Source organism: Vicia villosa, unplaced genomic scaffold (assembly GCF_029867415.1).
Source record: "Vicia villosa cultivar HV-30 ecotype Madison, WI unplaced genomic scaffold, Vvil1.0 ctg.000034F_1_1_3, whole genome shotgun sequence".
NCBI classification, from domain to species: domain Eukaryota; kingdom Viridiplantae; phylum Streptophyta; class Magnoliopsida; order Fabales; family Fabaceae; genus Vicia; species Vicia villosa.
Window position 1 is genome coordinate 490,388 of NW_026704969.1, and position 16,462 is coordinate 506,849.

A 16,462-nucleotide genomic window follows, 5' to 3' on the forward strand; every position below is an offset into this window, starting at 1 on the left:
TTAAATTTATATTAAATTTTTCACAAAAAATAACTCATTAAAATGATTTTATGATTTATTTTATCTTTTGTTTAAATTTTGTAATCTAAAAAATAGGAGGTTAGTTTAATGTCGACGCACATTAGATAATTTACGAAATACCAATGTGATTTTTTGGAAAAAAAGTTGATTAACTAATCATGAAAATTCAATGAATTAATTCTTTCAACCAAATTATGAATAACACTACTAGAAATACTCGATTTACCTGCGGAATTTCCTGCGGAAATTATTCCGCAGGTATTCCTGCAGAATTTCCTGGAAACAATTTTTCCTGCGGATTCAGTGATTGCAGAAAATTCTGCAGGAATATCTGCGGATTTTGCTGCGGAATATATATTTCAAACAAAATATCTAACTAATATACAAAATCCGCAGGTAAATTCGCAGGAAAATTTCCTGCGGATTTTGCTGCGGATATTTATCTTAATAAAACTAAGCTATCATATACAATCCGCAGGTAATTCCGCTGGAAAGTTTCCTGCGGATTTTGCTACAGATGTAACATATTTAAATGTATTCTTAAAATAATAGTATTTTTGTTAAAATTTATAAAAAAAAATTAATCAATATTTTTTATTTTATTAATTATTTGAGTTTAATGGATATTATATATTTTTCATTATATTTCTTAAATATAATAAACGATATTATTTCTTTTGTAATTTGTAGAGAAAAGAAATGAGTACAGATCCATTATTGACAGATCCATTATTGACTGAGTACTATTTTCGCACGCATCGAAAAAAACATCAAAGTTGGGTTGGAGTTTATGATGAATCTTCATATGTAATTATTTCTAATATGACTATTTTAACCCAACAATTTAATTTTTGCTTTTAATTCACTTTAATATTATTAGCATAAATAGACACATAGAATATTATTCATTATTAATTAATTGATTTTATAAATAGTAATATAATTTATAAATAATAATAATATAATAAACAAGTAGACTAGATTTTTTTTTGAAGAGACTATACAATAGATGTTATAAATATAATACTTTATGTAATTTATAGTATAGTGATTTATTATAAGATTTGTTAATTCATGGACATATATTCAAATTCTATAATTTATTAAAAAATAGTACTTGATTATTTCTATAATTAGAACTAATATTATTCTTACACCCATATTATACACCAATAGTTACACCAAACACTGTTCACCGTATTTATACGGTGAACTGTGTTTTTTAAAATAAAATAATAATTTTTATTGTTATTTTTAAAATTACAGACGACACTGTTCATGTACGGACGTGCATTAACCAACTTCATTACTGCATTAACCAAGTTTTTACACTGCATTAACCAAGTTTGATGACTGCTAAAAATTATTTTTAATACTTGGATGTTGCATTAACTAACTTCATTACTGAGAGAAAGTAAGAGAGAGAAGTTGTGCTAGGGTTTGAGTTTTTTTTTTGTCTTTTTGGTCGTTCGCTTTCTTCTGAGTTCTCTATGGAGTCCGCTGCTGAAGGTGAATGGAAAACAGTGGGTAATAGGAGTGGTAAGGATGCTAAGGTATCTTCAAAGGAGCGCTGGGATATTTGGAGGAACAAAGACGGTGTAGGTGCGGGTGTTAGGACTACGTTCTTTGTGGCTGACTTTGGAGGTAGGTGGACAGCCAAGGATTTGTTCTATGAATTCAAAGATTTAGGTTTGGTGGAGGAAGTCGTTATTCCGCCAAGGAGAGACTGGAGGGGTCATAAATATGCTTTTGTGAGGTTTATCGATGTAGTTGATGCGCGGGGGTTGGAGGTTAAGCTGGATAATTTATGGTTAGAAGGGAGGAAGTTGAAGGTTAATATCTCCAAGTTTAAGAGGAAGCCGGGGGTTGCCCCTGGTTTATCAGTACGTGGAGGTGGGAAGATGGAGGAAGGTAAGAAGAAAGCATCAAAGGATGGTTTCAAGGGTGTGTCAAAAGCTTCTAAGAGCTTCGCGGAAGCTGTCAGAGGGTTTTCTTCGGATACTCATGTCGGAGAGAAGGAGGCGTGTAAAGCATTCTTTTTTAAGTCGGAAGTAGGAGATAATAGGAGGTTTGAGAAAGCTATGGTAGGTATTGCAAAAGCACCTGGGCTAGCTTTTGGCGTCGGGCAAAGTCTTATGAAAGAAGGCATTTTGTCGGTGCGCGCTACTCCGCTTGGTCCGAATCTTTGTCTCTTGGAGGAGCTGAAAGGAGGGCATATGGATGTGTTGTTAAGCGAAGGTACCGAATGGAAAGATAAGTGGTTCAAAGAGGTTAGGGCGTGGAATTCATCAGATGTTGAATGCTTTAGAGCTGCTAGGATTTCTGTATATGGTATACCTTGTCATGTCAGGAATGCTAAATTCATTGAGGCCCTCTTATCAGATATAAGGACGGTGGCTAACTTGGACTTCTTGGATGTTAATCCGGTTAGGTTAGACGTCCTCTCTCTAATGGTGTTTTCTGCATCGGTGGAGACAATCAGAAGCAAGGTAGATGTTTGTCTGGATGGGGTATGGCATAAGTTGATGATTATTGAGGAATCATCGGTTTCTCTAGAGAATGATGACATAGAAGTAGGTTCATTTGGTTAAGGTCGTGAGTCGGATTCTCTCTCGGTGTCGTCGGAGAGATGTCATAAGCCGGAGGGTTTTGAGAAGTCGAAGGATTTTAACATTGGCACGTATTCCAGAGAGTCGGCGGAGGGGAAAGAGGTTCAGGCGGAAAAGGGGGATGTTGGTGATAAAGGTATTATTGGTATAAAATGCACTTGCATGGGAGAAGATATTTCTGCTTTGAAAAGCTTTTGCTCAGACAGTATCTCCTCAAATTCTTACTGTAAAGAGGTAAGGTCAACTGTACCTATCCTTAGACCTAAAGATGTAGCTGACGTGGGGAATAGGAAGGGCCCAGGTGGTATTTTCATTAATTCATGTCCAAGTAATGAAAATAATGGTAAATACTTATTGCCCAAAGGTATTGGGCCCACATCTGTAAGTGGGCCGGAGGAAGAAAAAAGCATTCTAAGGCATGCGGCCCAACTTAAGTTTGTTTCAGAACTCACGGAAGCAAAGGATGGCGTTTTCCCATTCAAAGAGGAGTCCTTCGATGAACACTGTAGCAGAATAAAAAACTCGAAGACGGTGAGGAGAAAAATGAGGGAGGTGATGCAGCTCGGTGAGAAGGTGGAGACCTTTGTGGTTCCTGTGGGGGACAAATCGTGTCTCTACCATGAACCACCGCCAGTAGAACCAGGTGCGATTAATCTTATCCCTAAGAGTAATTTTCTGTCCGCTGGGGTTCAATTGACGTGTGAATCCATTGATACTGCGAACATAAGAAATTGTAATGCTAGAAATTTGAAAGGGGACCTGGGTTTTTCTGCAGAGGGTCTATGGAGGTCTGCTAAAAAATTAGGAATCTCTGCTGTGGGGGGGGAGTGCGATCCAGTGGCTAGGTTGGAGGTGTTAGAACAAAAAAAAGTTAAAGGGAGAATGGTGTTGATGGAGGCAGGAAACAAGTTACTATGATAATTGTCTCGTATAATATAAGAGGAGGTGGGAGTAGGTTGAAGAGGAAGCGTATCGGTTATATGATCCAGAAAGAAGGGGTAGACGTTTGTTTTATTCAGGAGTCTAAGCTAAGGCAGGTGGAGGTTGGAGTGGTGAAGGAATTTTGGGGGAATGATTATGTGGAGTGGTCCTCGACAGATGCCGTAGGAGCATCGGGGGGTATGCTGATTTTGTGGAGGAAGGATCTGTTCACCCCTATTTTCTGCTTCAGGGGCCTGGGCTTTATTGGCTTGTGTGTTTCTATGAATGGAAGCACAATTTTTTCGTTAATGTTTATGCTCCGTGCGATTTAGCTGCAAGGAGAAGGTCTTGGATCCAGCTGTTAGACATAAAAAAGGCGCATCCTGGTGGTAATTGGTGTGTGGGAGGAGATTTCAACTCCATAGCTCACGTGGAAGAAAGAAGAGGTATCTCTAATAGGTCTTTTGTCAACGAAGTGAATGATTTCAAGAGCTTCATCGAGGATTTGGATCTGGTGGATCCCCCGGTTGTGGGGGGAAAGTTCACTTGGCAAAACAGTCGCGGGAAGGCAATGAGCAGAATAGATAGGTTTTTGATTTCCGAGAGTTTGTTGGTCGAGTGGAATGTGGGTGCCCAAGTGATAGGAGGTCGTGATTTGTCGGATCATGCACCTATTTGGATCAAAGATAACAAAAAAAACTGGGGGCCAAAACCGTTCAAATTCAACAATAATTGGTTGAAGCATAAAGAGTTCATCCCTTTTGTTGAGAAGGAGTGGTCGTTGATTAATGTTAAAGGAAGAGGAGACTTTTGCTTGGCGGAGAAATTGAAAGCGCTTAAAGAAAGGCTCACTTGGTGGAATAAAGTGGTGTATGGTTGGATAGATCTTAAAATAGATGCGGCTTGCAAGGAGATTCATTTTATTGATAACGAGTTTGTTAATTGTGCAGGTCAAGCAATGGATGAAATCGTTAAAAACCGAGCTAAAGAGGTGGAGATCTTTTGGGATAGTCTTGCAAAAAAGGAAGTCTTGATTAGACTAAAGTCTAGACAAACTTGGTTGAAGGAGGGAGATAGCAACTCTCGTTTCTTTCATAATTCCTTGCGGAGTAGAAAGGATAGAAGTGCTTTATGTTCCCTTAATTCTTGTAGGGGAGTAATTGAAGAGGTGGGAGAGGTCAAAGCGTTTGTTCAGGACTTTTTCAAAAGCTTTTGGAGCTTAGTAAAAGTTGATGTCATGAAGTTCTTCGGGGACTTTCATTCGAAAGGAAAACTAGTAAAGTCGATTAAGTCCTCGTTTTTAGCTCTTATTCCTAAGAACAAAAATCCTCAAGAGCTAAGTGAGTATCGTCCCATTTGCTTGGTGTGGTGTATATACAAGCTGCTTTCTAAGGTGTTGGCCGCTAGAATTAAGAAGGTGCTTGGGAAGTTGGTCTCTCCTAATCAAACCGCGTTCGTTCCGGGAAGGAATATGATGGATGGAGTGGTGTTGGTGAGTGAAATTTTGGATTGGTCTAAGAGATTTAAGAAAAGTTGTTTTCTCCTCAAGATTGATTTCGAAATGGCGTATGACTCCGTGTCTTGGGATTACTTGAGATTTGTTCTCAAGGAAATGGGATTTGGGGACATATGGCTAAAGTGGTTGGAAGAAAGTGTTCTTAATAGTTATATGTCCATTCTTGTGAACGGTAGCCCGACTAAAGACTTCGAAGTTTACAAGGGCCTAAGGCAAGGAGACCCGTTATCTCCCTTCCTTTTTGTTCTTGCTATGGAAGGTCTTACCTCCTTAGTGAGGAAATCGGTGGAGTTAGGGGAGTTTAAACCTTTCAAGTTTGGAGGAGGTGAGGTTTTGGACATTTTACAATTCGCGGACGACACCATTATGCTTGGGGAGGCGACTACCGATAACCTTTGGAGTTTGAAAGTGGTGTTGAGAGGATTTGAATTGGTGTCGGGTTTGAGAATAAATTTTGTTAAAAGCAATGTTTATGGTGTCAACGTGGGTGAGTGGTTTTTGAATACGGCGACTTTTTTCCTAGGATGCAAAAGAAGTGTGATTCCTTTTACCTTTCTTGGAATCCCGGTTGGGGGTAATCATAGAAGTAGGAGAATGTGGGTGAGATCTATTCAAAACATTAATAATAGGTTATCGGTGTGGAAAGGAAAATCTATATCAATCGGAGGTCGAGTTATGCTTATCAATGCGGTTCTTAATGCTATTCCATCGTTTATGTTCTCTTTTTTCAAAGCTCCGAGTTTGGTTATAAAAGAAATTAGAGGATTAATTGCTAACTTTCTTTGGGGAGGGTGTAAGGAAAAGAGATGCATTCATTGGGTCGATTGGAATACGGTGTGCAAAACCAAGGAGAATGGAGGTCTCGGCATAAGGGATGTTGGAGAAATAAACAAGGCACTTCTTCTCAAATGGAAGTGGAGAATTCTCACAGAGGACAAAGCTATTTGGTGGAGGTTTATTAGATATAGATATGTTGAACCAAAGCTTATTGTGCAAGGGAAAGGCGTGGAAGGGAGGATTTCAAAAGAATCTATGTGGTGGAGGGATGTTATGCTGAATGAAGTAAAGTCTGAAGATAGTGAGGAAGGTTTTAAGAGCAATATTAGGTGTATTTTGAATGATGGCTCTGATATTCTGTTCTGGAACAGTGTTTGGTGTGGGGATAAATCTCTGTGTTTGTTATTTCCTGGCCTTTATGCAGTGTCTTCTAACAAGTGGTGCTCGGTATCCTCTGTTCTTGACAGGTCCGATGGAGGAGCTTGCTGGCAGTATGCGACTTTAATGGGTTCTGCTGAAGCTGTGGAGACGGTGCTGGCCAGTCAGGTTCTTTCGGTTCAGTGGGCTGGGTGTCAGGCGGTGTTGGAAGCGGTTCAGCATGGTGGCAGAGGTGAGGACACGTTCGTTTGGAGGCAGAATTCGAATGGCATTTTCTCAGTTGCCAGCATCTCCTCGCTGTGTGCTCGTGTTAAGAACTGTTCTTGGCAACCGGTAACGTGTAGGATTTTGAACATTGTTTGGGGTTTAGATCTTCCGGCTAGGATAGCTATATTTGCTTGGAGGTTTTTTGTCGCGAGGCTTCCTACCATCGATTCTCTAATTGCTAGAAGCATCTCGAATATCAACAATCTCAACTGTGCTTTTTGTGGGGATCATGAGGAGTCTGCTACGCATTTGTTCTTTGACTGCCAGGTAACGCATAAAGTTTGGGAGTGGGTGTTTTTTTGGATAGGTGATATAAGACATCTCACGCTGGAAGATTTCAAAGTTTTTATGTTGGTTCAAGAAAAGGTGAAGAAAGGCAACGATAGGGAGAAGCTGAATTTTATTTGGATCTCCTTAATTTGGAGCGTTTGGCTCATGCGTAATTCGATAATCTTTGAGCATGTCCAGTTTAACTTTGAGGTGGTGGTTTACAATGTTTTGTTCTTTTCTTGGAGTTGGTTAGCTAGATTAAGTGAGGCTTTTTCCTTTTCTAGTTATTATGATTGGTACAAGTTACCGATGTCTTGTTTCGAGTACTTGTAAGTTGGTGTTTTTTCTGGTGTAAGGGTTGCACCCCTAGTGCGATTTCTTAATATATTTCTCTTGCTTTAAAAAAAAAACTAACTTCATTACTACATATTAATCAAGTTTTTACATTGCATTAACCAAATTTGGTGACTACAGTAAAGTATTGTTCATGGGTGTAAATATAACATTACTCAAATTTGGTTAATGGAGTAATGAAGTTGGTTAATGCAACATCTAGATATTAAAAATAATTTTTAGCAGTCACCAAACATGGTTAATGGAGTGTAAACTTGGTTAATGCAGTAATGAAGTTGGTTAATGCAACATCCAGGTATTAAAAATAATTTTTAGCAGTCATCAAACTTGGTTAATGCAGTGTAAAAACTTGGTTGATGCAGTAATGAAGTTGGTTAATACACGTCCGTACATGAACAATGTCGCCCGTAATTTTAAAAATAAAAAATATTTTTTATAGTTATTATTATTTTATTTTACAAAATATTGTTCACCGTATAAATACGGTGAACAGTGTTTAGTGTAAGTATTGGTGTATAATATGGGTGTAAGAATAGCATTACTCTTTATAATTTATAATATTTATAATATGATATAATGTGCCTCATGTGACAATATCAGGTCTTTCAAAATTAGTGAGTACCCTAGGGCCTAGATGCTTATTCCATCTGGATGTAATTTAGCTATTGGAAGCAACAATTTCAAATTCGACTAAAGTAACAAATTCATAAAATATTCTTTTTTCCTAAAATTACTGTATTTATTTTGCAAAATAATACTTGAAACATATATAGGACCTTTATCACCCCAATTTAACTATTGCCTAGATATTATTTTAGAACAGATAACTTCAAATCAGATTCCATGCATGTATGCAGAGGTGCATGGTTTTAAAGGTTCAAGACCATATAAGATGGATTAGTAAGAATCTGAAATGTTGCATGATAGACATATGATTCCTAAGTGTCAAATAGATTTGTTATATTTCGTGCCTTGTAGGGAAAAGTGAAACCTGAGTGAATTAAAAGAATTCTAATTCTCAATGTCATTACTCTAAAATATGATGGCATCTAGTTTTTATAAATATTTAGTCACAACTAAAACAAAAATAGTGAAGCAGATAATAATAACATCCAACAATTAAATATCTTCAAGTTCTAATAACAATCCTTCATTTAAAACAATCGCACAATATATCAAAACACATGCTAAAGAAGGAGAGGACGAAATATACCAATATTTTTTATTCCGCTGGTTGGGTTCAAGTATAAAAATGCTAAAGTCTCACAGCTATTGAGAATGAAGGATATGTAGGATATGTTGAGTTTATAAGAGAGATGATCCATATTTCCGTTGTCTTAAGTTTTTTTTGGATATGAGGCGTAAAAGTTTCTTAACCAACAAGTGGTATTATAGTATGGTTGGCTCGATGGGGGTGTGGAAGTGAATCCTAGTATAGATATAAGTTTGACCTATTAACACTTCTGGACCTTGCTCTCCAAATTAACTTCTCCAATAAATGGTATCAGAGCCTCGTTGACTCGATGGGGGCGGACTCCACTTTTCAGAGTTGCATCTCAAAGACTGTAGTCATGCATTCGCCAGTATTAGAGTTTGACCTAATTCATCCTTACAAAATCGGTTTTGTAAGGTTGAGCTAGGTTAAACTCTAATATGGTATTAGAGTCTATCCATTAGAACATGGACCGTCCGCCGTTAATATAGACGCACCAAACCCAAAAAAAGTGTTGGACTTGAGAGGGTGTGTTAAGAAGATCCTAAAGTCTCATATTGGTTGGAGATAGAGCATTGAAAGAGTTTATCTCACCTATCAACTGATTTTATAAGAATGAGTTAGGTCAAACTCTAATAGCCAACAATCAGATTGGATTATGGTCTCATTTATATTGTGGTTTTGCATCTCAAATAAAAGTCCATTTGTATTGTGGTTTTGCATCTCAAATAAAAGTCCGGACTAGTTTTTCATAACCATGCTTATAATAAATATCAGATGAAAAATTATAAATCCATTTCTATACTTCTAATTGAGAAAGCTAATTTTCACATTAATAATAGTTGCTGTCACAGCATCAACTTATAAAAACTCTTACGACCAGAAACAATAAAGTGTTACATTATAAATGGCTGCGTTATTTCGTATTACAAATATATTATCCACACCTAAGTACATCACTACAACCAAATAAGGGAACCACATTACAAAAGCGTTACATAAAAAAAAGTAGCTAATAACTGCAGGAATGGAAAGTCATTGATGAAAAGTGATTAACTCAGGAAGCAAATTGGCTTTGAGAGTCAGTGACATGATTGGCGTAATATCTAGCAATGAAATCAGAAGCTTTCCTATCAACACCTGGCTCCGCAATCCATCCACCTCTATCTTCATCACTTGCAAACATTCTTCTTCCGCTTCCACTACCTTCCCAATACTCATCATTGTTTCCACTTGAGAAACATGCTTTGAATATATTGCATAAAGATGATGATGATGACCTCTTAGCTCCCATTTTTCACACCCTTGTAGTTTTAGTTGTAAGATAATATAATTATAAGGTGTTATGTGTGTTTTTAGGACTATGTTACAATGTAATTCTAATTGGTTGTGAGTAGAAGACATTGGAGTTGTTGGTATTTATAGAGTGAGATGGGAAGGCACATGTTTTTTTTTTTGAAAGGAGCGTTGGAATATATGCAATATTAAGATTAGTTGTAAAAAGAAGCATGAGTGTTGTTGTCCACTACTTTATGAACTGACGCACAACAGTTCTTCTCCCCTAGCTGGTATAGTGTCCAACTCTGCTTTATGCTTCTTAGTAAACCTTTCTTACCATACTAAAGATGCATTCTTTTTATATATAATGCCTACATAATACTCTCTCTAGCTCATGTATATCAATATTTTAATTTATAGGTAATTTGTTTTTTTTTAATAAATCCTTCTATATTAAAAAAATAAAACATCACAAAAGAGAGGGGGCCAAGCCACCAACCCATTAAAAAGTAGAAAATTTAAAGAAGCCTGTAATGAACAAAGTACATCAAAATATTAATAGGAATAGAGTCAAAAATGGTTAGAGAGTTACAATAACGACAAAGTCAGCGCATGAATTTCCTTCGCAATAGATGTGAGAAATAAAAAGATGTCTATGGATGGGGGCAATTTATTAGCTAGGAATTTTGAAGACTGGGATTGCTGAGTTAAAATAATGATTATTGAACTGAAAATATTTCGAAAATAAATTCGAGATCAACTTATGAAGATTGTTTCGACTAACAAGTTCATGGATGGTTTTGTTTTGCTAAGTATTGGCAAAGGTCTTATTCTCGCGAAGTAGATGAAACTTATAATATTTGGCAGCTTCGAAAGGAAAATGCTTGGACGGTCATGTTGGTTGATTTGGCGCTTTGTGAGGAAGAAGATTCAAATTCAAATGATTGATCTTATCCAAAATGACGCGTGGGAGCATGAGGATTCGAAGGACGTGCAAACAGCGAACGTGACATTCTATTAGGAAAAGACCGTTATGGTCGAATTAGTATAAATTATAATCTTAGGGTTAGGTTTTAGTGTGTTCAATTTTGTATAAACACTCAATATCACTCGAAGTACCAAAGTTAACCGAGAAAAGAGTTTCAAAGAATGTACGTATGATTCACCAAATTTTTATCAATTGTCAATTTACTTTTACCAGAATAATTTTTATTCCTTTTAACTTTAAGTCAAAGTCTTTTTACTTTCCTGCATTTACTTCCTATCGCATTACAATTCCTTACAAATTAATCATAACAATCGAGAAAATGAATATTCGCAACACTTAAATCACCAAAACTAAACACATTTCCTAGGATCAACTAGTCGATCTTGTAAGTAACCAAAATACCTTTGTTTTTAAATACCGGCGCTTGCTTACTAAATTACAACATAAACTCAAGCGTATCATCCTTCTTTTTCGTTTCAAATCATATAGCGGAGGTTTTTGACCCCTCGAAAAAAATAACCCCACTAACTATCCGATGAACTATAGCGAATAGTACTAAAAACTAAAAACTTTGAAATTGCAGAAAATTTTAACCCTCACAAAATAAACTCCTGCTAAATTGTACTGTTCATTAAAAGTTTGAAAATAACGGAAATTTTAAATCTCCTCAACATGCTAAAAAGTAAAAAAAAAATAAAAAATTTGAAATCTCACGCCACCATTTTATTCTATATAACATTATTAATTTTGTGATTAGTATAGTATGATCTTTGAGCAAAGGCAACAATGTATGGATGTGTGTGAGCTTAAGGCATATAATAAAAAAACGATAGAGAATGATTTTTAGTGAGTGACTTTTGCACATAATCCCAACCCAATATCTTTTTGAGAAATTTCCTCTATTCATTTTTTATTAGAGTGTGCTCTCAAGCTGTGTTGCCTTTATGAGAACTTAATTCTGAAGGATCGGTAAGGGCGAGTGAGTACAATTGGTATTGTACTCTACTCTTTACATATTGTAATATTAAAAGTTTGATCACATACAAAAGCACGACGTATCGTATCAATTCTTTTTTATTTATTATTGTATATAATATTAATCATTGCAAAACTTTTTTTTTTTTGTATTTGTATATTGTAATCATGAATAATGTTATATTATTCAAAAGGTGGAAAATTAGATACTTGTAATAGGTGTAAACCAACATAAGATATTCGGATACGGTGAATTTATACGTTTTCTAATTAATAAGAAAAATGTTATTTGTACACCAAAGTGTACACCTACACCGTATGTACGGATGGTATTGTTCATGTACGGACGGTACTATTTACCGTCTGTACATGAGCAGTGCAATATTATATTAATATTTTTTTTAATATTATTTTTTTAAAAAATATTTTTTTTTATGTTTTTTTAAAAAATATTTGACAATACCTGCGGATTTACTTCCGAATTTACCTGCATTTGACAACTCAAGCCCTTCAATAAATTTTTGACTGAATTAGGCATCTGTCATAGACTAACTTTCCCTCACACTTCTCACCAAAATGGTACATTGTAGAAATGGGTGTCACTTTGATGTCTCATGCCTTAATTCCCCTATCATATTGGGAGCATAGTTTTACTACTTCTGTTCATGTTATTAACACGTTGCCATCAGTAGGACTCACAAAATTTTAGTCACCTTACCATGTCTTATATCATAAGTTACATATATATTACAAAATTAGAGTGTTTGGTTGTTCATGTTTTCCATTCACTCGACCATACAACAAACACAAACTTGGATTTAGAAGTCAGGAGCGTGTATTCTTAGGCACCTCATCCCAACATCATGGTTATAAGTGCTTGAGTAAAACTGGCAAGATCATCATTTATAAAGATGTCACATTTCATGATAGAGTGTTTCTCTTTCCCAAATTTTTTCCTTCTAACTCTTCAATATCTTGTCCACAGGCTAGTGACCTTACATCTTTACATTTTCCTCGGCTACAAGTGTCTAAAAGTTCTTCTCCATCAAGCATTAATCTAATGGATAATGTCCCTCATCCTGTGCCAACTATTGCCAACCTGTCACCTAGTAGTCTGAGCAATGGTCAAGGTAATCACGTGACTCATGTGTCTATGCATACACATGCATCTAATCCCTCTCGTCCTATGTCTCCAATAAAACATCAACCTCACTTAAGTTCTCAGCATAATAATCCTTCAGTAAGGCCAGTCCCCCAATCAATATCCAAGCTATGTCTCATAGTTCTCTCAACTCTAGTAACTTTTCTGATTCCTTGCCTTCAGTTATTCCAAACTCCACTCTTCCTCAAATTCACTGGTTTATTCAACATCCTATGTTAAGAAGGGCCGATACTTGTCCCTCAAAGCCTAAGGCCCTTCTCACTCACCTTGAACTAACAACAATCAAACAAGCGCTTTCTTAAACCAAATGGCCACATATTATGAAACTTTAGTATGAGGCTCTTTTGGCTTATCAAATATGAACTTTAATTGGAGGTTGCAAGTGGGTTTTTAAAGTAAATGAAAATCCAAATGAAACCGTGAATGAATACAAGATAGGTATGTTTGGTAGCAAAAGGATATTACGAACAATTTAGTTTTGACTACAATGAAACCTTCTCTCACGTTTTCAATCACGTTAGCATTCGAGTAATTATTATTTTAGCTCTCACTCATAAATCGTAACTACAACAAATTGATATCAATAATGCGTTTTTGAATGGATCTCTACATGAGCAGGTATATATGTCACAACATCCTAGTTTTGAGACTGAAGATGCTTCACTAGTATACAAACTTCACAAAGCATTATATGGCTTGAAGCACGCTCTTAGCACGTGGTATAAAATGTTGACCCAAGCTCGTGTTTAATTTTAATTTTGTCATAGCTAATGTGACCACTCTCTTTCATTTACTCTCATGAAGGTGTTATCATCTATGCTTTGGTGTATGTAGATGGATTTCTTATCACAGGTTCATCTTCCATACTTATGCACAAACTTATGTATTCCCTTCTTGACAAATTAGCACTGAAGAAATTGAGTATTCCTAAATATTTTCTTGGTATCGAGATTAAACAGTTAACTTTAGGAAATCTCTTCCTCACTCAAAAAACGTTTTTGTGATTTTATCACCAAAGAAAATATGGTCAATACCAATGGTGTCCTCACCCAATGCTTAGCAATTGTAGACTCATAAAACATGGGGCCTTTTCTCATCTTGATCTACACGTGTATCTCTCAATGGTTAGAGCTCTTCAATATGTAATCCACACTAGACCAGACGTTACATTTAGTGTTAACAAAGCCTTCCAATTCATTGCCTCTCCTATCGAGACACACTGGTCAACTGTAAAATAGATCCTAAGGTAGCTTAGTGGCACCATCAATCATGATTATCTTCTTTCTCCCTCTTCTTCATTCAACAAAGTCTCTATTCGTGCCTATAACAATTCTGATTGGGCTAGCCATCCAGATTGTATGCGCTCTACCTCTAGCTCTTTCATTTTATATGATCCCAACCTTGTCTCATAGAGCTCAAAAAAATAACCTCTTGTGACCGGTCAAGCACTAAGGCTGACACACATGACTTCAGAGTTGTTGCAGTTAGAATCGCTTCTCATGGAGGTCCATGTTCCTTTCCTTTCACTTACACTTCTATATGGTAATCTCAGTGCAATTATCCTTTCTTACAATCCCATTCTTCATGATCGCACCAAACACATTAAATTGGATATTCATTTTGTCTATGAATGTGTTATCTCCAAACGCAAGAAGATTAACATGTTCCCATCTCGTTACAAGTTATGGATACTTTTAAGAAGCCCCTTGGCATTCCTGCTTTTCAGGAGCTTAGGACCAAGCTCAAAGTCGTGTCACTTCCCTATCCATGAACATGTGGGGAGTATTAAAAGAATACCTTAGGATACAAGAAATATATCATCATTCATGAGCATAAGCATGTGTAGTTTGATAGCATCATGAATGCATGAATTATAACTAACATAACCATATAGCCATGCATGAACATCTTTAAATAGAAAAAATTTGATGATTTTAAGAGATGAAAAAGATCGAATAATGAAATGAAATGAGAATTCCATCCCCTAGAAACCTTTACAAAAAGCTTAGGCCTCTTACATATTTGCACCATCAAGTCTCTCGTAAATCTAGAAAGGATAAGACGTAAATTAAATATCCCCATTCGAATGTTTTTCAAAATTTTTTGTAGGCATTTTCCACACCATAAAATCTAACAAATCAAAACCTCTTCCTAGTTTTATCACGCTTCATTTGAATATAGACATTTTGAAGGTAAAGAAAAACACAAGAAAGGGGGGTTTGAATTGCGTTTTCTAAAAAAAATTCTTTTGGAAACACTATTCACCACAATCATTGAGATAGATAACAAATGAAGAGAGATTGACACGTTCAGTTTATAAAAGTTCACCTTAGAAAAGGTTAATCTTGTCCACTCGCCAAGGGGATTTCGCCTTAGAAAAGGACTTAATCCACTAATCTTGAAAGACTACAAACAACCTCTAAAAGTCTAGAAAGACACGTTAGCCCTCTTAATTATATAGACTAACAACCTAGTCACTAGAGGAAAACAAATATCAACAGATTTACAAATGAATTTGTTTACAAGATATTGCTTCTAAATAAGCAGATTGAAACAAAAACCTTAAGTACAAGTGATAACACAATTCAATGAGCAGCAGCTCTTGTGTTCTAGAGATTCTTAGAAATTAGATTTCTCACTATAGGGTGTTTAGAACAATTTCTCTAAGATTTTTCTTTTTCTTTTTCTCTTTGAAGTTTGTTTATTGAGTTTGAAAGTATAGCTTGAGTAGCATTGTAAATCGGCAGCAACTTCAAATGAGAGTGTCTCATATATATAGCCCCATTGAAAACATGACCGTTGAGAGAGGACAAGACATAACTTTCATTGATGTAACGACTCTTAAAGGTTTTGGGGGACAAAGAGCACACAAAATTTGGATTCCTATAATATGTCTTGCAGTAGTAGAAAATGTGAATTAGTGTTGTACCATATTACTTCTAGTGCGACTTTTTTATCATTCTTCTTTTGAGATATACTTCTGTTATGAACTAGAGAAATCATAGAAGAGATATGGTGACGTAGACGTTCTAAGAGAGTTAAGTCTTCAGAGTCAGAATGAAGTCTTCAGAGTTGTAGCAGCAACTTATCTAAACAACGCATCTTGATTTTAGAGCTTGGAAGCAAAAGCTTGTCTGAGCCTGGAAATCTTGATTTCTGATTTTATAGAGTAGCTTAGCTTAAGAAACATTTGTAAAGTTTTATCTGATGAGTCATTTAACATTCTTCAGAACTGCTGATGTCACTTCAGAAAGAGATAAATAGTTCTTCTAATGTGTGTTGAAGCTAATTTTGATGATTTTCTGGACATCAATCCTTAATCAACCAAAATAGTAAATCTGCACACTTAAGAAGCTATTAGAGTACAAAATTGCTACATAGAAAATATATGTGTTGTTATCATCAAAACTTAAATATTGAATGCAAAACCAAATCTTGTTCTAACAATCTCCCCCTTTTTGATGATGATAAAACCATGTATTTTGTCAGTCCCATTCGATAATTCCAAAGGTTTTTCAAAAATCTATTCCTTTTTAAGTTTTTCCTTGGAATTCCCTAAACCCTTATTTCTCCCTTTTTCTCTAAAGCTCTAAAATTGTCACACTATAATAGATACATATTTATAATAGATAAAATCCAACAAATCCATAACAAATCTCAAAACATATCTCCTTAATTGTTAGAATAAAAGATATTACTATAATCTTATAATATCTAACAAATATTATAAATA

The 16,462-nt window shown here is 35.7% G+C and overlaps 1 protein-coding gene across 1 annotated transcript; it reads left to right on the top strand.

The window, feature by feature from the left end:
- The first annotated feature begins 3,610 nt into the window (after positions 1 to 3,610).
- LOC131622635 (uncharacterized) lies at positions 3,611 to 7,092 on the top strand. Its single transcript, XM_058893672.1, has 2 exons — positions 3,611 to 3,749; positions 3,884 to 7,092. Exons 1-2 carry the CDS (start codon positions 3,611 to 3,613, stop codon positions 7,090 to 7,092), a joined length of 3,348 nt encoding a protein of 1,115 aa, XP_058749655.1.
- Positions 7,093 to 16,462: the final 9,370 nt, after the last annotated feature.

Bases quoted from the DNA above. Each gene is read 5' to 3' on its own strand.
- LOC131622635 (XM_058893672.1), top strand. From the start codon at position 3,611: ATGATCCAGAAAGAAGGGGTAGACGTTTGTTTTATTCAGGAGTCTAAG. The intron at 3,750-3,883 runs GTATGCTGATTT...CGTGCGATTTAG, and splicing joins TGCCGTAGGAGCATCGGGGG to CTGCAAGGAGAAGGTCTTGG.